Raw genomic sequence first — 26,298 nt, 5'->3', positions numbered from 1 at the left:
GTGATAATCCATTTCCCCAACTAAGGTGCCCAAATCCCACGAGACACAACTCAGAAATGCCCAAAGATGATGCTTAGTATAAATATTTGCTTCCTGTACTATTTGCTTTTGCCTCATGTCTCATCTCTATTTTGCTGGATGATTGTGCTTTGGGATGTGTCCTTTCACATATGTGCTCAGTTACAAAATGGGATACTCATCAGTAGTTCCTACCCGTGTCTTCCCATTGGAGTCATTGGGGAAGCTTTGTAAAAATACCTATGCCCAGACTCACCCCAGACCAACTAAGTCAGAAGATGTGATTGAAAACAACTGATCTTAGATGGTTGTGAAACAGAGTAGAATGTTAGTCTAATTTCTTTTTCGCTCCCATCCTGGGATGCAGAGGGAAAATTCTGACCAGTTTGAAAGTATAATGGGAAAAAAATTTTTAAGTATCCTGCTGAATCATATGACTAGAAAGTTAAAGGTAGGCAAGAGCTTATCTTTTTCCAGGTCACTGCCATGTCAGTTCAGAGAAATAAAACATTTGCTTTAAATGACAGTCTACTCCTTCTACTCCAATTTTCCATGACCTTCACCCCACCCTGCCCAACCCCTGCTGATGAATAGTAACGTTCTCTGAAGACTGATCCTATGATTCTGTGAAGTCTGTTGACCTCAAAAAGTATATATTCTAATAAATCAAACATATGATAAGCTATTCTGAGGGCTGTATCCAGGTAGCTTCATCTTAATTGTACAGATCAGTGTTCCCCCACCAATGTGCTGTGAATGGGTTTCCAGTGTACTGAGATGTTGATCACCCTCAGTCCCTGGGGTAGCCAGGCAAGCCTGGGGCAGCCAAGATCCCAGTTCTAAAGGCTCTCAACTTGAGCAACCAGACACATTTAACCCAGTGGGAATCAAGTGTTATTTTCTATGTATGATATGAAGTGAAAAAGCAGGGAAGTCCTGGAGAAATACAGATGGTAGAATCTTGAGTGTCTAAAGTGAGAAGCAATACAGAGCACCAGGTTTTACTCAGTGCAGAAGAAATTATATACTGCACCAAAATCCATCCATCAGTTACAATTATACTAAGAGTAAAGCCATAAGCAGCAGCATATCAGATATGAAAAACTAAGCAATTAATACTAAAAGACTTGTCCCCCAGTATCACTTGAGGGGAACATTATATTATATTGCTCACAAAGTAATTCCTAATATAATAATACGTGAGTACAATAGATTTATAATTGGTAGTCAATGAACATTGATTGAAAACAAATATTACTGTTTATTTATTTTTCATCTCCAAAAGAATGATTTCATATATTTGGATCTGTTTTTCAGTTCCAGTTCTCAAATTCAAACAGATTAAAATCACATAATTGGGTTTGGACATGAAGAAGTGTTTCTCTGGGTTTAATTATCACAGGAGGAAAATGATGTAGTGAAAGGAATTCGGGACATTGTTAGACTTTAATTTCATAAAGGGAAATGTATATTGCCATCAAAATAGATTCTAAAAGGCTGTAAGACTTGATAAGGACAGAAAAATCTAAAATACAAACTTATTAGAATGTGTATTTATTCACTTAATTCAGGCATAATTTTCCCAGTGATAGCTAAGATGTATTCTCGGACTTCGGGGTTTGTAGGTAAGAAACAGAGAAATCACATTATATCAAGATCACAAGGTATCTCAGTAAGCAAGAATAGAGAGGTTTACCTGAAGAAGTCAATGAAGGTGTATAAAAAGTTCTCTGATGAGTTCAAATATTTTTTAAACTATTAATAACATGCACAAAAAACAGAGGAAGATTCATGTAACCGAAGGCAAACACAAATGCGTGATGCAAACCAATGAGAAAGGATTTTTTAAAGGATTTCTTAAAATGCTCTTTAAAGAACAAGGATGGAAAAGAACCAGCCTGTGGCCCAGGAAAGCAGCAAAACGTTCAGAGCAGCAGCAGCCTGAGAAAGAGCAATAAAAGTTCAGCACTCTTTTTTTTTTTTCTTTCTTTTTGTCCAAAAGAACGAATTCAAAGTAGAAAAGGTATAGCTTTGTTTTAAACAGGGTCAGTGTAGAGGGTTGGAATGGAAGCCCAAGAAAGTAAAATAACAAACAATAGACAAAAACAAGGGCCATTTTGCAAAAATTCAAGTTTCTGGGTCTAGTGAATTATAATCCCAACTATTCGCAGATGTATTTGCTAAACTCCTGTCAATAATCCTTGTGGAATTATGGAGAGTGGGAAAGTGTCAGAAAACTAGAAAAAAGGCAAAAGTGGTCTGAATATTATTTGGTTAAAAAAAATCAAATGATCTCTGTTTATAAAGTACCTCCACTTCAGCTTAGTCACCAAGGGTAATTATGATGGCTGTGTAAACAAGCAAGGGAGCAGAGTCCTGAGTGGGCAAATTAATGTATGTTCCAATCAACCCTATCGTAAGTAAAGTCCAGGCACAGGAGGGCAGGTTTCAGGGACCGTTTCTATAGGAGCCAATGTTTCTTGAGTTTTATATTTTATCTGCTTCTTAAATAGTTCTTATTCCAAGTCAATATGCTGCAAGGTCTTTCTTCCAAGTATGTATTCTGCTAGGACCAGTTTAATTAATTTTACAGATAATAAAATATTCTAAAATACACCTCTCCCTAAAATAGATGTATTTGTATCCTACGTGCTTATAAATGTGATGGGAACTTGTATGAATGAAGTAGCCACATGACCATGTGACTTGACCAATTTTCTGCCTTCTCCATGATGCCAGAAGAATGTTTATTGGGCCTTAGCCCCCTTTCCTAGAGAGGGCCCTGCGTACACAGGCTTTAATAGAGTGCCTACCCTGCTAAGTGATAAGACCACCTCTGGGGGGTGGGGAGTGGCACACAGTAACAGGCCTTGGTGGCTGACTGGACTTGTCATAACTAGGACACAAGACAGCACCTGGGTTATAGGAAAAGATACCACATTTGTTTGGGAATCTACTAAATGTATAAACTCCCCAACAGTCTAGTCCCAGTGAGGCAGGAGATAGATGGTCGAGGAGACCTTCCCGGCTATACACGCGCATAAAGGCTCCTTGGAGGTCAAAAAGGGAGTGATGTCAACCTACCCGAAGCCCTCTTCGCTAAAATCCATCTTGGCTAAGAGATGCGCACACCCATATGGGAGGACCCTGAGATAAACCAAATACGGACTCAGAACCAGGCAAAGAAAGATGACTGGCCAAAGGAAACCGGAAGAAATGCCCCATGTAAGTGATTCAAACTACCACAAGTGACTCCTTCTCTGAGTCCGCCTGTGTGTCTGTCCACACATACCCTTTTTTTCCTCCTAATAAACACTTTAGTTGTTTCGCTTCTTTCCGTCTCTTTGTGGAAATTTATTTCTACAAAGCTGATGGACCAGGGCCTTGTCACTGGCCACTGGCCATCGTAGTCTAGTGGCTAAGATTCAACGCTCTCACTGCTATGGCCTGACTTCAGTGTCTGGCCTCTGGCCGGGAACCGAAATCCTGCTTCAAGCCACTGCAGGCCGAGGCCACCCGAGATCAGCAACAGAGCTGCCAGAGCCATCCTTTAAAAACATTAGTCAGATCATGTCACTCTCTATTCAAAACCTTCTTGTGTCTCCGTTTCTCTCTGAGTCTCTAAACTATTGATATTTCCGACTCCCCTCCTTGCCCACCCCTCCCCACTTGTCATCTCTCTGCCCTTATCTCCTCCCCACACTCTCTCTGCTCCAGCATGCTGGCCTCCTTGCTATTTCTAGAACATATCAGGCTTGTGCTTGCTCTTCCCTGAGCCTGAAATGCTCCTCCCAGATGACCCCATGGCTCCTCTCACATTTCATTCAGGTCTTTGCTCCAAGGCACCTCCGAGCAGCCCTCCCACACCCTCCTCTATTTAAACCTCAGTCCCACCTCCCACCCAGCCCACCCAGAACTCCCTCACACCTTCCCTGCTGTATTCACCCCAGAGCACTTACATCAGGTCCTATCAGCAATTTATTTGTTAATTTTGTCTATTATCTGTCTTGCCTCCACTGGAACCTGAGCAGGCATGTTCTGTCTGTTCTGTTCACTGCCATATTCTCAGAGTCTAGAACAGGGCCTGGCACATAGTAGGCACTCAAAACATATTTGAGGAATAAATGAATAAATATCCAGTTGGTCTGTACCCCAAAAAAGCAATTAGAACCAGATGTGTAGACTTAGTCATACAGGACAAGAATGCAAAGAGTGATGGTACCAGAGAAGGGCACTAGGGGACCTCTAAGCTCCTTCCACGGCTGAGATTTTGACCTAAGTATTACACACACAGACACACACACAAACACACACACACAGGCTCCAGGTAGAACAGTATATACCCAATTATTTTCCTCAAAATAGTCATCTTAGAAGATACTTGAAAAACATGTTTTGTGGACAGAGGTGTTTGGGAAATTCTGTATGATCTCACTTTCTTGGATATTCACAGTGAAGCTCAATAATTGGAAAGATCCAAAAAATCTCACACGTATTAGTCAGGGTTCTTCAGAGAAACAAAACCCTGACTAATACAGATTTTGGTAACAAGAGTGGTTCGAGAGGAACAGAATCTTAAGGATGGGTTTTCTAAATTGGTCTGGGCTGTCTGGGATTGGCGTCTAATATGATTAGATTTAAGGATGCTAATTACTCTACTCCCGTTAGTAAAGGGAACACTGATGAGTTCATAGTGTGATGTGGCAATAGAGATATGCAAAATATCAACAATGGATTCTCCTAACCAAACATGTATAAGAGGCAAGTTTCCGGGTACCCATGTATATAATCCCTTCAAATTTTTTGTCAGACTAACAAGAATAGTGAGATTGGCTGGTTACTCCTAACTTTGCTGGACAAAGTGGGAAAAGAAAAGAATGACTTCAGGGATTCAAATTTCCAGCTCAAGTGCTGTATAAATGACCCTGAAAGCTTCTATGTCTGCCTTGAAAGAGACTCATTTCCTGTAGCTGCAAAGCTGAGATTCCTGAAAGCCAAGCCCAGAATCTCATCCGGCTAATGGCTGAATTACAAAACAAATTGAATTCCCAACATTGGAGGGTGTCTACTATTAAAGTGAGGGCCTTGAGTGGGAAGGCATAGGACCCTGAAAATTGGAATGGAGACATATGAGAAGGCCCTGATGAAGCTGGGGACATTGAACCCCCAAATTCCAACGAGTCTTCTTTGCCAGTAGAAGCAGCCTCTATACCTAACAAAATACCATAGACTGAGTGTCTTAAATATCAGAAATTTGTTTACTCCCAGTTCTAGAGGTTAGTTCAAGATCAAGGTATCAACATGTCTGGTTTCTTCTGAAGCCTCTGTCCTTGGCTTTCGGATGGCCACCTTCTCGCTATGTCCCCACATGGCCTTTTCTCTGTGCTCACACAAAACTGGTGTCTCCTTGTGTGTCTAATGTCCTCTTTTTATAAAAACACAGGTCAGATTGGATTAGGACCCATCATAATGGCCTCATTTTAACTTAATCACTTCTTTAAAGGCCCAATCTCAAAATATAGTCACATTCTGAGGTACTAAGGGGGTTACAGGTTCAATATATGAATGGAGGGCACAATTTAGCCCATAATATTGCAACTTTTAAAAGTTTAATTTTATTAAACCTCTACATTTCACAAGCACATTTGACTACAGCACCCTTAATTCACACTTAATTATATATCAAACAGTAATGTTACTGTTTGAATCTATTTTAACAATGACCTAGATTTATATAGCAATATCAATAATATTATTTATACAATACATAAAATGTAATTCAATATAGAATTTATATAATGTGTAGTATATTATGTATGTTTAACTTTTATATAGCAATATCAATAAGAATATTCTTAATAATAAACTTTATTACAAAACGATTGACAAAGCACTTTTATCCACGTGATTTGATTCCTACCTTCTATGAGGTATACAGGGCAGATATTATTATCCCTATTTAACAAAACAGAAGATTGAATGAAACCCAGAATGGTTAATAGTTACCAAGTTCATAGAGGTAGTAAATAGCTTCTCATGTTATTGGTTTTTTCTTTGTGATAGTTTTTCAATACTACATAATATCCACCCTCCCTTAACAATATACCATGGCTCTCACTTCAGATCAAGACATATTTGAACAGACATATTGTACCATATTCGTTGAAAACACAGGCTGTGGAACCAGTCATCCTGGTTGCAAATCTGCCTTCACACTCACTGACTATGTCATCTTGGAAAAGTAATTTAATACCTCTGTCTCCCAGGTATGACATAGACAACAGTACTTATTTAAGGGGGCTATTGAGAGGATGAAATAAGTTAATTCATGAAAAGTACTTCAAACATTACCTAGCACATACTATATGCTCAATAAATGTTAGCGATTACTGTAGAAATATAAGTGACAGGTTTTAATAGCAAAATAACATCCTATAACATGGATGTAACATAATGGATTCAACCATTTCCCAACGGAGTCCAGTTTTTTCCATCTGTTTCCCTTCTGAAAAACAAAAAATGAACAACACTTGGAGTTTAAAAGAATCTCCAGTGCCATGTTGGCACGGATGCCTGGAATGAAGAACTCCCAAACACCTCCTAACCCTGGGCAGGCTCCAGCAGTGAGTGTGGTGGCCTGATGATCCTTCTGAGGTCAGCAGACTTCGTGTGGAAGTCTCCTAAGAACAGGCTATCTCGTGGGACTTTGAGTATTTCCTGCCCGTGATCAGCAACATCTTTTCTTGCAGTATTTTGGCAGGTCTGTCCTTGTTCCCGGCCAGAATCAGGAAGTTCAGAAGCACATGAAAACAAACAATACATTGAAACGCTTCTCTCAAATTATTCAAAGTTCAAGAAAACAAGAAATTATTCAACAATATTAGGACTTGGTATTTTATCTTATTAATTATATTTGTTCTCGTTAATGTGCCCATCCTTTTCTTCCCAGCAAATACTCTCCTTGGCACTGATTTCCAGGAGACTATTTTTTTTTTCTTGAAGTATATTTAGGTATAGGAAGTGATTAGACAGGGTATCACTATATTTTGCAAAAATTTGCAGGCATTTTCGTGACCAGGGCTGTTTTATCCTCTGTGCAATTTTCAAATTATATTTTGTTATTAATATCAATCTTAAGGATTACCAATGTTCTTAAGATCAGCATGATTTTTTCCTAAAAATCTCTTCCCTTCGTTTCAATCATCATAGCTGGATCAACTGCAAGCCAACACTGTAAAATTTCAAAATTTTACTTATCTTTTAAGGTCATCTAAATATTGGCTCCTTAATAAAACCTTCCCAATTTCCCAACTCCATGTGATGCCCAAAGGACTCTGCTTCTATTTCACACTACTGTCACTCAGCTAAACCCAATGGACTTTTTTCAATCCTCATTTCACTTACACTTTCAGCAAGAGCTATCTGAAAGCCATTCCCTTTCTCCTGAATTACTCTCTTCCATGACAAAATGAGCTTCTGGATTTCTTCCTACCTTTATGGCTGCCTCTTCTCCTTTATAGACTCCTCCTCCAGCAAGATATTAAATGTTAGAGTTGCTTAACCCTGGATGCCAGGCCCTATTCACTTATCACTTCATTTCCTAGGCAAATTTATACATGCCTGTAGTTTTATTTGATTTATAAATTTATATATTCATCCCAGACATTCCCTATGGGTCCAGACCCATATGTCCAACTGCCTACTTGACATTTTTGCTTTGAAATAACAGTAACACTTAAACTCAGTGTAGCCAAAGTTGATCACATGAACTTCTCCCATATCTGGTCCTTTTAAAAGTCCCTTTCTCTGTGGTTAGCATAATCAATCATCCAGTTACAAAAAGCCAGAAATCTAGGAATGATCCTTGATATTTCCCTCTCCCTCAGACCTCCCAGGCAATTCCACATGTCATTTCTACCTACTAAATATGTCTAAAGTCTATTCACTTCTCTGCCAGGACCACTACCATACTCCAAGCCACCACTTTTTCTCACCTGGACTGCTATCAATACCATGATCCCCTAACTAGTCCTTCTTGGCCCTTTCAATCCTTCTCTATTGTGCACCCAAAGTTGTTTTTTTCAACATGCGAATCCAATTATATCATCTCCCCCTTAACATCATCGCATGGCTTCCTAGTTCTTTTGGAATAAGGTCAAACTCCTCAGCCTGTCCTGCAAAGCCCTGACACCTCTCCAGCCTCATTGTGCATCATGCCCCACCACATCCACTTTGTTCTTTCCCATGATACATGCTAGGTCTTGTTACAGGAGCTCAGACACACCATCCTCCTGCAATAAAACCTTTGGACATGCACGCCTGTCTGCCTGGATTGCTGCACTTGGGGTAATCATGTAATGTATGATCCAATCAGAATACTTCCAAGTGTGAAAGGGGCACTATTACTAATTACACCAGGAGAGACAATAGGCCTAAATCAAGACTTTCCAGGGCAAATCGGGACATATGTTCACCTTAAATTAACTCCTGTTCATTCCCAAGATCTCAGATCAAATGTCACCTTCTCGGGGAGGCTCACAACAACCTCCCTAGCAAAGTGAAGTTCATTATAACTTTCTTAACATCAATAGACCTCTCTTTTGTTCCAGTACCCAAAGTTGCAACTTTACATTTATGCATATAACTCTTCTATGCTGTCCCCTCCAAGAGAATGTAAACTCCATGAGGCAAAGACTGTTCCCAAGGTTCTTCACCATTGTATTGCCTGCCAAAAATATCATGTCTCATAAATATCATTTATATTAAATATCATTTATCAAATGAAGAACATGAAATGACTCCTCTTTGAGAATTTCCTTTTTCTGTGATTGGTACAACCAACCATCCAGTTATGCAAGACAAAAATCTACAAATTATCTCTGATGCCTCCCTTTCCCTCAGCCCCAGGATTCAGTCCCTCCCTGTGTCCATTTCCTTTGTAGCCTTCTCTCTCTCCTCCTCCTCTTCCTTCTGCTTTTCCTCCTCCCCCACCTCTTCTGCTCTATGTATATTTTTTTTCCAGAAAGCTAACATACTCATTAAATCCAAAGGACGTCTCTTCCTAGTGACAAGTGGTTTCAGAAAGAGTGTTCTAATTTAAATTATTTGCCTGTACCCACAGTAATTTACTTACTGAAGACCTGGTATGAGAGTCTAAATCACACCTTCAATCATTGTTCTAAAATGTGAAGTCCTTTTAAATGTAAAATTATATTAAATTTTTTAATTGAACATTAAATGATTCTCTTTCAGTTCTACTAACTGAAACATTTTTGTAGATTACTAGGAAGTTATTTTAGACCCAGAAATGTCCAAGTTATTTATCCATATAAAATCATAAAACCTCACAGCACTTCTGAGACAGGGATCCAAACCCAAATATCCCAGTATCACTAAAAGTTAGATTCCTTCTGGCTTTATACCCTATTTACTCATTTCTGTGAATCTCTTCTAGATTATGAATGATCTTAGTGCCAAGATGACATCATCTGTTCATTTGTGTTTCCCTTTCCCCACCTACTTTCCAACACTTTGTATAATGTTTTGCATGACTATTTATCAAAATGAACTGAATTAGTCTAGGGTCTCCTCAGAGCCTGCTCTAGAATTGGCCCCTTTGCTGACACACTTACCCAAAAGTTCTACTTCCCTACAAGATACCTAGCTCTCCAGTGGAGTCTAGACTCCCTGTAGTCTAACCTGCATCATCTGAGACTCGTGGCTTCTAGTGTCATGATCTGTGGCACCCCTGTGGTCCTGGGCTTATAGTACTGACCTGAAGCCTCAAGATTTCCTCAGGACATAGCTTTGGTACTGACTTTCATTAACCCTGACCTGCCCAGCAGAGAGAGGAAAAACACAGCCTGGGAAGGTCAAGAAAGCCATGAAAAACATCATGGGTGATCTGACTGGTCACTCTTGTAAAGAATGGAGACATTGGTTCTGCACAGCAGTGGTTTAGGGAGCAGTGGCTCCCGAGGCCACCTGGCTTCTGATCCCAATTCAGTGACTTACAAACTCTGTGTTCCTCAGTACAACACGGATGTTATGCATACCTGCCTCAGGCGGATGGTTATGAGGACTCAACCAGCTCATACATGTACAGTCCTTAAAACAGTTCCTGACTTTGAAATTCTCCTAAATAATACCTACAATGGTGGGGGAGGGCACAGGAATCTCAGAACAGCAACAAAATAATAATAATAGCTACTGTTTTCTTGTAGTTTTTTTTGAGTGCCTATGATGTGCCAGGCATTGTGTGTGTGTGTTATATACATTTATTAAAAAATAGCAAACTTTGCTTCGGTGAGATTCTGGAGGTAAAAAGCATTATCCCAGAAATAAGTGAATAATGTGCAAGCTTACACTGGTGTTTTCATTACTTAAGGCAGATCCAGATCACGTATTCCCTAAAATGACTCCTCAGATTATTCCCCTTATTCTCAATCTTTGCAAGAAGACATGTGCTTGGTGTCCTTTTAAGTTCTTTTACAGCTTCTTGGAATTCTCTTTAGGCATTCCTGCTGCTTCTCGTTCAATATCTTTTTTTATTAGTCTTCTGTGTTCCTAGTTATTGTAACTTTTTTTCTCATTTCCCCCTGTAAAACCATCAAGCTAAAGAATGTCTAGTCTGAGTTAAAACATACCATACCCACTTTAGAAAATAAAAGCACTGCTATTTATATGTTCACTTTTGCAGCATTTAAGTCCCAAAATGTGCATTTATCACAAAGTATTTAATAATTCTCAAGTTGCAAGGTAATACAGTATAGGCAATAGAATATTAACTCTAACTTGGTGAAATTTCCCTTTCTCTGATTTTTTTTTTTTTTAATTTATTTTTATTTTTGGCTGTGTTGGGTCTCCGTTTCTGTGCGAGGGCTTTCTCTAGTTGCGGTGAGCGGGGGCCACTCTTCATCGCGGTGCGCGTGCCTCTTACTATCGCGGCCTCTCTTGTTGCGGAGCACAGGCTCCAGACATGCAGGCTCAGTAGTTGTGGCTCACGGGCCCAGTTGCTCCGCGGCATGTGGGATCTTCCCAGACCAGGGCTCGAACCCGTGTCCCCTGCATTAGCAGGCAGATTCTCAACCACTGCGCCACCAGGGAAGCACCCTTTCTCTGATTTTGACATAAAGTTCGAGGTTTTTTCAAAGAGAAGAAAAAAAGAACTTTTTTCACATGCAAGGAAAACTTTATATTGTTCCTTTTGCCAAAAGCATGGTTTCTGGACAAATAACTCCTGGTGCCTCTCTTTCCAACACACAAAGCTCTCTCAGCGACAGCCCAGAAAGACACAATTAGTGCAACAGATCACTGGAGAGGTTCTTAGTAACGAGACAGGCCCAGCCCCGCTCAAGAAAGTAAAGCAGAAGATTGAACCTCTGGGGGGGAAACTTGGGTCTAATCAGCCATCTTGGATCTCATGTGAGCTCACAGCCCTCGGAATAGTCCTCTCCGCCTGACTCATCTAAACTGGCTGCCCGTCCTATCCCATAAATCTGTGGAGTGATTAAATTGCACAAACTTTCTCCTTTTTATTTGGCTGGATAAACGTCTTAGGAGAAATAATTCACTTTGCTAATTGAGAGTAGTCATCTGAAATATTCACAGCCGCCAGCTCTGAGGCAGTGCAGCCTGTTGAAAGTTCCAGTGTGAGATTTGGGGATCTGGGTTCTCTCTGCCTTCATTTTGCAAGTTTGTGGCAGTGACATGAATTAGAAACGCCTAAGGAAGCTCAAAGGAATACCTTTCACGGGAGCGTCTTCTCTCCTGCCAAAATGGGCGGCTCAATAGCATCTCTCTGACTCTACGACCATCTTCCTCGTTCCTTGTGGTGCCCTATGAATGTCTATCCCGTGGTCCCTGCAGCTGCTCCCATTATCTTCTTCCTTCGTCTCAGAGGCGATCAGAGCACAGTAGCTACTGCTCTGTTCCTTTCCTGCTTCTTTTCCCCACCCTGAAATGACCTTGACACCATGACTGGGGCCAAAGTCTGGTTCTCGTCATGTGGCCCGTGTTTCAGCCACTGTAAGTTGTCATCGCTGTCAGCGTCTCCACCCTCTTTGCCAGTTACATAAGAGGCCACATAACGTCTGCTCCCTCCCAAGCTTTTATTAAGCAGAGACGGCCTGAGAGGCCAAGTGGGCAAGAGGTGCATCCTGGAACCCCGTCCCCTGGGAGGGTGAGTGACTGTCTCAGCTCTCTGCCTGTGTTGGCAGCTTTAAATACCCGAGGACGACATGTTATGTTTTCGGCCTGAAGGGGCAAAAGAGAAGCAGCCCTTTCAAAATAAGAATTCCCCCGCTGTTTGTTTCCTTTTGGCACACAATAAGAACAGAGCGAGGACACGATTCTGAGCTGTCAACGCTTCCTCCCTGCTTCCACTGCACCTTCTGTTTGCCAGAAAAAAATTTGCTTCAGTTAAACAAGGGTCTAATGAATAGTCAAAGTAATTGTTTAGCTTGGATATAAGGCCTTAGGTAAACAGATGATTGCTTGAGACCATGGGCCAGTAAAAGCAGTGCAGTAGGACGCCACTCGTTCTGTTCTTCGGACCAGTGGCCTCTGCTCCTCCAGGGACCGTGGTTACTGAATTATTTCTCTCTTCCCACGAGCGTACTGAAGCAATTTAATATCAGAAGGGGCTCATGAAAGCAGGGAGAAGGAGCAAGAACTTTCTATATGAGAAATATATACTGAAAACATTCGTTTTACCCCATTCAAGCTTTGATTCAATAGAACACTGAAGATACGGAATCTTTGGTTTGTTTGTATTTAACTTTTCATGTTGAAGAATTTCTAAAATGCATTGTTAGCCCACTTACAGTTGTCCTGCCTCCTGCCTCATTAGTATTTTTAACATGATTTCATCCTTCTTCAAAGCAATTAGCTGCCACACCTAAAGGTCATCGTTAGGTTTATGAGTATCTGCTTCCAAGACTATAATAATAGTTACAGAAAGAATAAACACTGCAACGGAAACTTTCGGGTTTTGTAGTTTGTTTTTGTTGTTGCTGTTGATTTGTTTTGTTTGTTTAGGTATCTTTTCTATCAACATGCTTCATTGTTACTTGTCTCTTTTTCTCAAAAGTGGGCTGGCATCATAAAAAAATTATCTTAATTAAGAGCTTCGGTAAATTAGTTGCCAGGTCGTTTGAGTTCTGCTGAATAATACTTTTAATAATCGCTTTCCATTTCTTCCTTGAAAGTAATAGATGCCTTGTTGATCCAGAGCAGGATTTGGTTGTCTTATTCATGCAGCCCATTTCCACTGAACTGCTATTTGAATAAACAGCATCTATCTGATTGAATCTCAAATTCATCAACGGGGTAGATTCCCCTGGTATTTAGTTTCATGGACTCATGATGAATATATATTTGGTTTATGGGCAACTAGCAATCAGAGCATACATTATGCAATAAAAAGTTAATGCTTAACTGTTTATTCAGTTTTTTTATCCTGATGCTATAGGAGAATGGTTGGTTAAGAACGTGGGGTTTGGAGCTAGTTCTGAGTTTGAGCACAAGCTCCCCACTCACTAGCTCTGAGCACAGACAAAATATCAAATTTCCATTAGCTTCAGTTTCCTCATCTGTGAATGGTATAATAATAATAATAATAATAATACCTCCTTCACTGGGTTGTTGGGTAGATGATATGAGATAATGCATGTAAAATGCTCAGCACAGCGTAAGTATTCCATAATGTTAATCATCATGTTATTTTTCAGGCACCTGATAATTTCCTCACAAAAATCCTGTGGGGAGGCGGGGGGGGGAAATGCTATATAATGCATTAAATGTTAGAAAACTGGACCTCGAAGTAGTTATTGATTTGCCCAAGGTCACCAAGGTGGCAAAATACTGATCCTCTCAGTAACAAGTGTTCCCTGACTCTCAGCGTATCACCACTCCCCCTTTTACCCGTTCCGCCACCTGGTGCTGTCTCCTCACAGTTTCTCTAAATCTGAAGTCTAAATCTAAAGTCATGATGACGGGCCACCTCTGCCTTAGACCCTCAGATGGACAAATGGAATAAACTCTGGAAGAGGCTTTAAAACCCACATTGATATTACACAGAAATATTCTGGGAAAATAGTATCATCAGAACTACAAAGTCAGGATGAACTCTTTGGTAACACTGAGAAGCAAATACTGGTGAGGAAGTGAGTTCCAGTTAGTGAGCTTGAAACCCATAGGAGAAGCCCAAAGGGATGACACAACAGGTGAACAAATCCACAAGCCGAGCCAGCTTTAGACCAAATGAAGACAGTCTCATCTCTGCATAGGTTTTCTTTTATTATTTATTTATTTATTTATATGGTTAAGCCGGGTCTTAGTTGTGGCAGGCTGGCTCTGTAGTTGTGGCTTGCTGGCTCCCTAGTTGTGGCATGCAAACTCTTAGTTGTGGCATGCATGTGGGATCTATTTCCCTGACCAGGGATCGAACCCGGGCCCCCTGCATTGGGAGTGTGAAGTCTTAACCACTACGCCACCAGGGAAGTCCCAGTCTGCCTAGGTTTTCAAGTGTATGTCTATCTTACTGTCACTCATAAAATATAAATTCATTTAAAGGCAGTGCTGAATTTGTTGTATCATTTTTAACATGCTGTATTTTCTTGATAAATACTAAAAGCACAGCTTCTATCATGTGGAGGTCTATGACTTTTTTTTAACTTTAAAAACCAGGTGCGCACACTTCATAGACAAAAAAATCAATGGTATTGAGAGGAGAGATCTTTGCCTATGAAGTTTAACAACCTAGATTTAAGGACTGGCCCTGCTAATTATAAGCTTAAAGCACCATAAACTCAGGCAGTCAATTAAAGTCAATAGACAAATGGATAAAGAAGATATGGTATATATACACAATGGAATATTACTCAGTCATAAAAAAGAATGAAATTCTGCCACTGCAGCAACGTGGATGGACCTAGAGAATACTATGCTTAGTGAAATTAGTCAGACAGAAAAAGACAAAAACTGTATGATATTACTTATATGTGGAATCTAAAAATTAATACGAATGAATGTATATAGCAAAACAGAAAGAGACAGATACAGAAAACAAATCAGTGGTTACCAGAGGGGAGAAAGAAGAGGGGAGGGGCAAGATAGGGTTATCAGATTAAGAGATGCAAACTACTATGTATAAAATAGATAAGCAACAAGGATATACTGTATAGCACTAGGAATTGCTGTCATTATCTTGTAATAACATTTAAAAAAATATAATCTGTAAAAACACTGAATCACTATGCTATACACCTGAAACTAATATAATATTGTAAATCAACAATACTTCAATAAAAAATAATAAAAGTTTAAACATAAATAAAGTCAATCTACTGAGGTCTGAGTCCTGAGCTGGGGCCAGTAGGGTGAATAGCAATCATTCACCCTCTTTTTCTGAGCCTCTATTTTCTCACCTATAAAGTAAGGGTAATAATAGTGACTCTCCTCACAAGGCTATTGTGAAGATCCAATGAGAAAAACAAGAAAATAAATATACCGTGATGTTTGTGAAAGTGCTTTGTAAACTCTTTAGAGAGTTATAAACATAAGGTGTTGAAGACAACTCGAGGAGAGGAAAACTCTTCAGCTTTTTCTGGTGGCTTTCCTATAACTATTGACCATCCAGCCCCACGAATTTACCAAATACTAGCATTCTCTTCTTTAATGTCAGATTATATTCATATTTTTTTTATATTCATATTTTTAAGTGTACTTTTCCATCTCTTCTCTCCTCCTCCCACTTTACTGTGTTCCATAAATTGTAATGTTCTTTAATATCAATATGGCACTACAATATCAGATTATACAAAACATTAAATAAAGCATCAATATAAAATTCAAAGCAAAGAATAGCCCAAGGGCTCACAGCTTACAGTTTACAAGCCCATGTGTACACAAGGCCCATCTGTGAGGGATATTTTAAACACTGTCAGTTGCATGGGTTATAGCTGATGGAGATCTCATCCAGGCTCTGGTTAACTCCAGGAGTTAATGAGAGAAGATTGTTCCTGCTCTCGTAGGCTGAGGCCCTAGTGCCACGTCTTGTCTGGGAAAGAGTGGTTTATGGAAGTGGAGGCATTACTCTTGGAACTGAAACTTTCCCCAATTCAAGTCTTCCGGAAATATGTTAGGTCTCCTGTATTTTTACCTCTCCTCTGATTCCATATTATATGTACTAATTGGTGAATTTGGTCATTATATCTATTCTTGTTAATAGAAGACATTCACTTAGAGTTTGCTAAGTACCAGACAACACACAAAGCACTACAGAGAAATGGAAAACACATAATATGCATGATCCCTGTCTTGCAGGATTGTAGAAGGAAGTAAAACCAGCATTTATTTCCAGGCAGCAAGTGTTATTTTAGATTCTCCAACCAATGACATCTTGAAGTGAAGCAACTGAGGCTCAGAGAAATAAATTTTCTAAGATCACACAGGTAGCAAGTGTCTGAGCCAGGTTTATCCAAGGTCTACCTTGTTCTGAAGTCCACGTGAAACCTTTCCACTCAACTTCACTACTTTCCTTAATCAGGGAAAGTGAACACAGACATTAAAGGAAACCTACACATGAATAAGGACTAGAAATTCTACGGACTCATAAGTGCAAGGGAGACTGAGTGTCTAAAGTACCAGGAGCTAGACTGGCCCTGACCTGAGCAGCTTCCCAAGCAGGTCAATGAATGATACAACCTGAGAAACAAGTAAGGCGGATGCCAGCCAGAAAAAAAAACAAATAAACTGTGCTGGAACCAAGAAAAATAGCACTGTGGGCAATTATAACTTCTAATTAGAATAAAAGCTATAATCCCAGCACACCATTTTGTCCTCCAGATTAAGATGCTTCATCTTTATGGCACTAGGAAGAATAAAAAAGACTATGGAAACTTTGTAAATTACCAAAATGTTCACAGACCTATCTTCCAGGCAAATATAAAGGAGTGCTGCTTCATTTGTTAGAATGTTGCCAAATTCATTACTCTCAGCATTCATTAAACATCCCTTCCCACATAGCGTTCTCTTAAACAAGGTGAATGGAATCATTTTTCTCCTGATATTTGGTGTAGGTTCCAGTGACATAAGTGGGTAAGAGGATTTACAGAGGAAAAGTGAATACACTTGGCAACGTTTTCAAACATTTGCTTGGATTTTGTTTTCTAGGAGATGTACGACTGAGGGGTCAGACGGGGGTTCCTGCTGAACGCCGCGGCTCCTACCCATTCATCGACTTCCGCCTCCTTAACAGTGAGTAATCAAGTGTACCTGGAAAGGAACAAATGTTTCCTTGAAAAAAAAATTCTCACTTCCCTCTGAACTTCAAAACCCTTGGAGGTCCGCCTTCCTTCCTCCATCTCTCCCTGCCCAGTTGCAAATTAACCCTTGGTCTTTAGATTTCCTTAGTAGTGAAGTCATTCGGGCCCTGCCCTACCTCACAGAGCTTCAATGAGGGTCCAGTGAAATCATGCCAGCTTTAAAAATGTAAATCTTGAAAACAGTGAAGCCCGACACGAGGAAGCTATTCCTTTCATTATCCAGGACATTCTCTCCACCTTCAGCCAGGACTAGACTAGAGGAGATTCTATTTTATTTTTAAAACCCCACAGGGTAACCTATTGTACAGCTGCCCTTAGTAACTATCCATTATCTAATTTTCCCTTCTTTATCTAATCTAAGTCTCTGAGGTCCGTTCTTGCATCCCTGGTAAAACGCTTCACCATGGCGAAGTCCTTTCAGTCTGCACTTGCTGCTGCTTCCTCCATTATGACTACTTCAGAAGTTCATTTATTTCTAACTTTCCCCTTCATATACTATTCCTCCTTTGGAGATTTGCTCAACCTCTGGTTCATAATTCTCTTAATTTCAGGCTCCTTTGGAAACCCAAACCAGTACCAGTCACCCCCTCCAGATTTCATGTCTTCTAAATATCACAATCATCCTTCACTTGGGACTTGGGGGTGGGGAATGAAGAAAATGGATAAATTTCACAACTTGCTCCAAGGTTTTCGGCATGTGGTTCTCATAGCACTTCCCATCCATAAATTTCAAAGTGCTGGGTTGCACCCACAAAATATTACTTTCCTTTGGCATAAACAAGTTCAACTCAAGAGGTAATTTGATTTACCCTGACCCCTGAAAATTACTAGGAGAAATCGGAACTTGCTATTTCTGATCCTTAGATCCGCCAAAGGCCAGTGAAAGATGGACGTGTGTATTTCTCCTGGCTTGTCCACCTCCCATATCAGTGTGCAATATCTGTTTTTTCAGCTCTTTCAGAGACACAGGGATTCGGAGTAACTCTTGTCATACTAGAGAGAGCTTCCCCCACCCAGACCCCAAAAAATACATTTTAGAGGATACAGTCGAGTTCCTAGACTAATGCAATATTGGTTACAGCCTATGGGGAGCTCTGATGGTGTCTCTTACCCCGTCTTATAACCCTGAATGCGTTGTTCCAGCTACCCATGGAAGTTATCCCTTTGACAGCCCCTAGCCTGTATGGATTTCCAGGTTCCAGGCATGTGGTACCACCAAGCAGTGCGGGGATAAGCAAGGGTCCAATTCACTGTCTCCTATAGACCAGGACTCTCAACGGCATCACATACTGAGGGTCAGAAGCAGAAAATAACCAAAACGCCTCTTTTCAATAGTAAATGAGATGTTATATCATGGGTCCTAATATACGCCATGAACAAATTAGGAAAATAGGAGACATTTCTCCTTATAATTCCAAGGTTCCAAATGATAAACTTTTTTTGCTTATCCTAGTGTTAATGAGCAACATCAACTACTAATGATAGTTATCCTTGCAGGTGGGATTATGGAATACTTAACTGTCTACATCTTAGGTTTCTGTAACACTTGGATTTTTTTTAAGTACTTTGTTTCACTTTTTAAGCTGAAAAAAACTGGAAATTATAAAAATTTAAAGAGAAACTCAATGCAGGTAATACTTTGCTGTTATATTACTCACAACATAATATTAGACCATCTGTAAGCAGGTGCCATCCTGTCATCCCTCTGCCGTAGATCCTCCAGGAACTTCCTGGAACCTGGACTCAACCCTAGCCTCCTTCCCCCGACTCTCTGCCCTCCATCCCCATTTCACCTCACCTGTCGCTCATGACCTCCCACCCGCCGAGTGACAGTGTTGGCCATCCATCCTGCAATTCCCTTTCTCCTCTGCTCAGCACTCCACTCTGGATAACTCTTTCACTCGTATTTCTTTATCAGTAACATACGCTAAGGCAATAATTATTTGCCTTCACTGTACTTTGTTTTCTAAGTGGTCTCAATTTTTTTTCCTCTATACAAAAAACCACATCCCAAGATAGACTACAGGATCCGAAAGGATATTCTCTTTATAGTTATTGACATCTTAGTAACTCCTGTTAACTGACCAATTAAAGGGTCCCCTTGAAAAGATTATATTAAATAATTATAAATGTCAATCATCCTCTTCATTTAACCAAACAAATCAGATAGAACTGAAGCCCTCTGAGATTTTTCCTTATTTGTGATACTACCCATTCCATTGTCTAGAACCAATGACATTACTGTGGTCACTCTCCACAGTTTCCTTAGTCTACAGTTAAAGCAGCTTGTCACCAAGTAGCAGCAGATGTGTGCATATCTGTGTTATATAGAGTCACATAAGATATATGTGTCACGTCTCCTACTGCCTTATCATGTACAGTCTACTTAATTGTCTTTGATCTCCTTCATGTCCTTGTTGTGGTTTGCCTGTTGTTAGTGTGTGCTTTCTGCCTAAAGGGAAACATTTTAAATATAACTTTATAAAAAATTTGAAATAAACCCCTGAGAATATTTTGAGACTTCCTCCAAAAGCTTTTAGTTTTACCAGCTGATTCCAATTCTACATGATAAGTACCAAACTAAAGTGATTTTTAAATGTAATTTACCTTAATTTTGAGTCAGTTTTTTCCAAGAATAGGCACAGACCCATTTTCCTCAGGTGCTTGCAGTTCTGCACACTCTCCGAAGGTAGAATCTCATCTAGGACTTTAAAAAAAAAAAACGTTTGTACGAAAAACGGAATCACCATAGCCTCTCTTCCCTGTGTCTGCATCCCTGCAACATTCCTCCTAAAAGGCTCTGTGAAACCTACATGGCTGCCATTCCCTGTCCAAAGTGTCCCTGGTGGCTTACCCTCTACCACCCATCTCAGCTATGCCTTGAATGGCTGAAACATGCATAAGCAAAAATGTACACTAAGTAGTAAGGCCCATTGTACTTCTCCATGGGCCCCACTAGCCACAGCCCCCAACCTGTCACAACAGGACAGGAGACATCAGAATTCATATCTAAAACAACTTTCCTTCTATCAGAACACAGTCTCTAGATATTCAAACAGAGAACTAGAACAAGGATGGGCAAACAACGGCTAATGCACCAAATCTGTGTCCCTACCCTGCCTGTTTTTGTCAACAAGATTTTGTTGGAATACAGCCATGCCTATCCATTTATGTATTGTCTACAGCTACTTTCACCCTACAACGGCAGAGTAGCTGCAACAAAGACCATATGGCCCACAAAGCCCCAAATACTTAGTATATGGCCCTTTACAGAAAAAAGTTACCAACCTTTAAGTTAGATTTTTAATCAGGGTAAAAGAGTTTATGACATCGTTATAGGCACATTCAGTCCAGTCTATTTTCCTTCGTTAATGTCATATTTTTTTTCTTTTCAATTCCCAGTGCCATCACGTTACTTTAAGAAAGGACTCACATTAACAAAATTTACATGCAGTAGAAGTATAAACAAAAAGGGAAACTCTTGCTGACCCAGATTTTAAACTCCACAAGTTTAATTTCTAAATGCACAATTTTTTTTTGCAAGAGGTGCTCCTTTCCCCATATTCTGTGAGGGCATAGTACTACCATGCCCATGTACCTGTCATCTACATGTAAGGTGACAATATATACCTGGTTTGCCGGAGATAGTCCTAATTTGCACCTGTTGTCTAGGCATACCTATTAATAATGCCACCTTTCAACTCCCAAAACATCCTGATTTGGACAATAAATTACAAGGCTAATGGATTGTATGGTTTTTCCCCCAAAAAGTACTCTGAGACAACACCCTTCCTATGTCACATGCAATCTGAGGATAAAGATCAGAAAATCCTCCTCATAAGAAATTCATCCAGATCAATAGAAACATGTGAGATAAAATTACTTGTTAATAGCCAGTTTCATGTCCTATTTATATTTCATACAATTTAGAAAAGAGGCATCTATATGAATTTCTAGAAGCTTCTCTGGATAAGTAGCAGGAAACTGTGGCTTCAGCACCATTGTGTGGGACACAGGAATTATAGACTTCTAAAGAAGAGAGTCATCTTTACCTCTAAGCATGGAGGGGCAGAACAGAATGAGAAAAAAGGGTGACAATTATTTTTAATCCACATGAGGTTCTAAAACAGAGAACTGGCGGAGGGCAGGAGGGATGGGAATGTAATGGCTCGTATTATCCCCATGCTGATTTCCTATGTACTGACTTCATTTACTGACTTTGTTTGGGGGGATACAAGAGAGGGGAAAATGTAGAGGAGTGTTCGGAGAGACGGGTGGCCAGAGGTGAACGTCGCAGAAGCAATTACAGTTTCTGCAGAGCAGGTGGCTCCAGTGACCCCTGCTACATCTCTGTCTCCTGGCTTAATATAATCAGGAGCCTGAGTAGATAATGACTAGGTGGAGATGTTCCCGTGGCAACCACTTCAGAGCAACACGATGTGATTTCCACACTGGCTCAGCAAAGGAAGTGACATACAAAGCAAACATGCCCAGTGACTGTGGAGCTTGAAAGAAAGAAGGAGCATCAGCTGGAGGTTTTAGGGCACAAAATATCAGCTGCCACAGAGAGCCCGGAGCTCCAGACCAGCCCCGAGGCTGTGCAGTAGTAGGTTAATTGGCTATTTGGCTTTTCCTGTCAGTTAATTTGCTAATCTTGATGTTTAAAGTTCTATTCCTCCAGATCTGCCTCTCCAGGCAGGGCCATTTTAGCTGCACAGGCATGAGGTAATTTTAGTAGCGCTACCAAAATATTTTCCTTTGATCATTATTTCCAAAATAGAATATTTGCAAACATATATATATTGACCTTTTTATGAAGAATTGACCCAGAGACTCAAATGTTTTTTTTTAATGCTTTTTTTTTTTAATTATTTATTTATTTATTTATTTATTTATTGGCTGTGTTGGGTCTTCATTTCTGTGTGAGGGCTTTCTCTAGTTGTGGCGAGCAGGGGCCACTCTTCATCGCCATGCGCGGGCCTCTCACTGTCGCGGCCTCTCTTGTTGCGGAGCACAAGCTCCAGACACGCAGGCTCAGCAGTTGTGGCTCACGGGCCCAGTTGCTCCGCGGCATGTGGGATCTTCCCAGACCAGGGCTCGAACCCGTGTCCCCTGCATTGGCAGGCAGATTCTCAACCACTGCACCACCAGGGAAGCCCTTAATGCTTTTTTAAAAGCTTCCATCTAAACACATTACACCCTGCAGAAATATAAAATACGTTCACAAAATGACAGTCAACCAAAAGCCACCCTGCATGTTACAAACCATCTGGTGCTAAGTGATATCCCCATCTTAAAGAGGGAGGGGCGGCAATTTGATTATAAACTCCATTTTCTAAGAGAGAATTCCTAGCAGATGGTGACAGCCTTTCAGTAATCTTCTGAAAGATAACTTTTTTTAAATTGAAGTATAGTTGATTTACAACGTCATGTTAGTTTCAGGTGTACAGCACAGCGATTCAGACATAGATATAAATATAAATATATATATTATCTTCAGATTCTCTTCCCTTATAGGTTATTACAAAATTTTGAGTATAGTTCCCTGTGCTACACAGAAGGTTCTGGTTGGTTATCTATTTTATATATAGTCGTGTGTATATGTTAATCCCAACCTCCTAATTTATCCCTCCCCTCCCCCGCCTTGAATGATAACTTTTAATGTTACTTATGAGAACCACACAAAATGTAAAGAACCTAAACTAAAATGTGACAGCTGAGATATTGTTTAGGGTGCAAACTTGCAACTAATAGATAAATAAGTTCTGAAGATCTAATGCAGAGCATAGTGATTTTAGTCAACAGTACTGTATTATATACTTCAAAGTTGCCAAGAGCTCTTAACTGTTCTCACCACAAAAAAGAAACGTTAACTAGGTGAAGGAATAGAGGTGTTAACTATCGCTACAGTGGTAATCATATTGTAATACATAAAGGTATCAAATCAACACATTTGTACACCTTAGACTTACACAATGTTCTATGTCGTTATATCTCAAATTGTTTTAAAAAAGAAAAATTTTAAAACAGAAAATAGACACTTCCCTGGCGGTCCAGTGGTTAAGACTCTGCGCTTCCATTGCAGGGGGCATGGGTTCGCTCCCGGGTCAGGGAACTAAGATCCCACATGCTGCACAGCGCGGCCAAAAATATATATACATTAAAAACAAAAAATAAAAACATCCTTTAAAAAATGTTACTGTGACTTGAAAGAAGTCATGCTCAGAGGATGATATCCCACCAGTCCCAAACCCCGGCCCCCAGCCCTGTGCTCCCCAAGCAGAGAAGGGAGGCGCTGGCTGGGACCAGCTCAGACTTCTCCAAGGTTAACGCCCCACAATTTCAAAGTTCAATATTTGCCTTCCTCTGGGAGAAAGGCAAGGCATTGGTTGTGGTTGTGGTTGTGATGTCTTCTGACTCACCTGGAATGTACTCCGTGATGGGCACTCAGGGTTTCTGGCTGCAGGCTCCCCAGCACTTAAGATGCGGAAGTGCCAGACCAGTAGGATGGTTAGCCACCGAAATGCCACCGCACTGCAGAAGACAGAGTTGATGGTGTCCGCACTGTTTCCCTCGTTCCCTGTCACTGTTTATCACTGGCCATCAGTGGAGTGCTTCCTAGGATAAGCAGTATGCCAGGCCCCAAAGATACGAATATACGTGAGACATAACCACTGCCTTCAAGGAATTTACAGAGACATAAGCAAATTCATTTTGATATGACTGATACATCTAATAATACATGTGTCTAGAATAAGAGTACACATAATACGAGAAACATATATGTGTAAACAAGATTCAGAGGAGAGAGTGATAAACTTGGGGGAAGTTAAAGAAAAGAAGAATTAACTCTATCTTGGGAAATGAGAGAAGGCTTTCTGGAGGAACTAAAACATGAGCAGCTCTGAAGCAACGATGATGTGAAGGAGGGCTGCGCACTGAGGCCAATGTTTAGGGCTTCAGGACCTAAGGAACCAGGAAAGAGTCGTCAGCCCTTCTACTCAACTAGATGTAGATGCTGTTGGAGGATGCAATATTCAAGGAGGAGCCAAACAGAGAAGTCAAGAGAGATCATGCAGTAGCCCTGACTGTCTGAGGAAAACCATATTCAAAAAGAAAGAGTTTTCACCCTCTAAAGCCAGAACTGAAAATAGCCCTTGCCTTCTATTAACCTGGCTGATATCATTTAACAAATTTATTTTTTATCTGAGTGATGAAAAACAGACAATTGAATCCGTGAGCCCAGTATTTCCTCTGGGCTGTTATCCACTCATTCAACAAACATTCGCTCTATGCCCAGCAGGCTGTGAGGCCAAGGTGCCCTGGGCCACGCCAATAACCACCGGGCTGAGACAGCGTTTTACACGATGGCTAGCTCCTGTCTCCGATGACAATGGACTGGAGTCTGCCAGATCCACCAAACACAAATATCCGAATAATTCCTTTCCAGTCAACAAGGACTGGGGGGTGGCGGGATGGCACCTACTACATCCCTGGGCTGAAGATTCCGAGTGCTTAAAAGGAAACTTTGAGATACTCCTCTACCCTCAAAGACCTAACAACCTTATTAGATGGATAAGACAAATACACATTATACCAAGGACCATACAAGAGCATAAATGAACGAGTTCTTAAGTAAATGACATGGACAGTAAATCAGAGACAAGAGAAGGCAGAGATTACTGAATTGCCCTGAGCAGTAGAAGAGGACTTTATGGTCTCATGCTGAAATCTAAAAGATAAGGCAGAGTGTTGACTGGTTCAGGAATTGCCTAGAAGTGAGACTGAGCTGACATATGGGAGATATTAAGCACTGAGTAGGAAGAAGGTCCAAAAAGTAGTAAAATACGTTGACTAGAGAGAAAATGAAAAGGCTTGGAATGCCAAGATAAAGGATTTGAACTTGATTCATAAAGCAAACAGGATCGCTAGAGAATTTTAAGAAAAACGTGGATAAAGTAGTGTTTCAGAAAATTAACTCACATCCATATGTTAGGGGGAACAGACCCAATGAATCAAAAGAAATATAGTCAGGTGGCAGACTATGATGGCAGTAGAAATAAAGGTATAAATTCAGACATGATGTGAAGAAAAGGAGACAAAATGTGCTGATACTGAAGACTGGACATTCCAGGGGTTGGTCTGGTCATCTGAAAACGTGGAGGTGAGTTCAACGGTGAGGAAAGCGGAGGGTGATGGGGAAAGTGTGGTGAGCTCAGTCAGGACAAGTTGTTTGCAGGAGAGTCAAGTGGAAATGTCCAGGAGAAAGCTGGAAATAAGGGATTGCAGTGCAGGGCAGAGAGGCCTGTTTTGTAAGCTCCATTTGGGAATCACATCCGTCCATGAGCCATATGGCCAGAATAGGTATCACAAAATCAACGACTACTTTGTTCAAATGCTTCTAGAGTATTAGTTTATAATAAGCTTGATTTAGCAAAGCACAAGACAGTTGACGAGAAAGCCCACAAGGAAGGAAGTTTCACCAGCAATTTCTTTTCCTCTGTGAGAAATAATTTAGACATCACAGTTCAGACACCTCTCCCCAACCCTCCCCTCATGGATTCTATTCGGTACAAACGTGGCTGCTTATATCAGAGCCCAGAGGGTTTGCTAACTCACCTGAACACAGCACAGAGAAATGGCAATTTTCTACTGCAGCATTTCCTTGAATAAAACCCTAACCCACCTGGAGTATTTCTGGCATAGTGGTGTCTTTGGATTTCTGGAGACAGTAAAATATAGAGGGAAGCAAGAGTAAGTCAGGTTTTTTTGACTGAAGTTTCCCTCTGAGTCACTGAGCTAGAATGACTTGTTTGTTAAATAAAATTAAATTCAACCTACCCAGAAGCAGTCACAGCCGATCTCTTGTGACTTCATTAAATAAACAAAATGAGGGGTTATGTCCTCAGATTGCCACCCTACTCTCAAAGTTTCAGAAGATCTAAAAGACTCA

At 40.5% G+C, this 26,298-nt stretch overlaps 1 protein-coding gene and 1 long non-coding RNA gene across 9 annotated transcripts in view; one reads left to right on the top strand and one right to left on the bottom strand.

Annotated features, from left to right (window-relative positions):
- Window positions 1-26,298, top strand: part of PDE7B (phosphodiesterase 7B) — a 350,275-nt gene that overhangs the window by 247,865 nt on the left and 76,112 nt on the right. For all 6 annotated transcript variants that reach the window (XM_061206877.1, XM_061206878.1, XM_061206879.1 and 3 more), the window contains one exon: window positions 17,194-17,277. In XM_061206877.1, the coding sequence (XP_061062860.1) occupies window positions 17,194-17,277 (84 nt within the window). The remainder of the gene's footprint in view (window positions 1-17,193; window positions 17,278-26,298) is intronic.
- LOC133101985 (uncharacterized) lies at window positions 17,090-26,114 on the bottom strand. 3 transcript variants are annotated; one of them, XR_009702820.1, is made up of 4 exons: window positions 25,965-26,114; window positions 23,768-23,963; window positions 19,953-20,052; window positions 17,090-17,295 (listed from the first exon to the last, which is right to left on the bottom strand). It is a non-coding gene; the product is annotated as an uncharacterized LOC133101985 (long non-coding RNA). The 3 variants fall into 3 exon arrangements; XR_009702819.1 differs by lacking the exons at window positions 17,090-17,295; window positions 19,953-20,052 and adding an exon at window positions 22,247-22,545; XR_009702821.1 differs by lacking the exons at window positions 17,090-17,295; window positions 19,953-20,052 and adding an exon at window positions 23,390-23,475.

Source organism: Eubalaena glacialis, chromosome 12, assembly GCF_028564815.1.
Source record: "Eubalaena glacialis isolate mEubGla1 chromosome 12, mEubGla1.1.hap2.+ XY, whole genome shotgun sequence".
Lineage (NCBI taxonomy): Eukaryota > Metazoa > Chordata > Mammalia > Artiodactyla > Balaenidae > Eubalaena > Eubalaena glacialis.
This window is presented reverse-complemented; position numbering and strand designations above follow the sequence as displayed.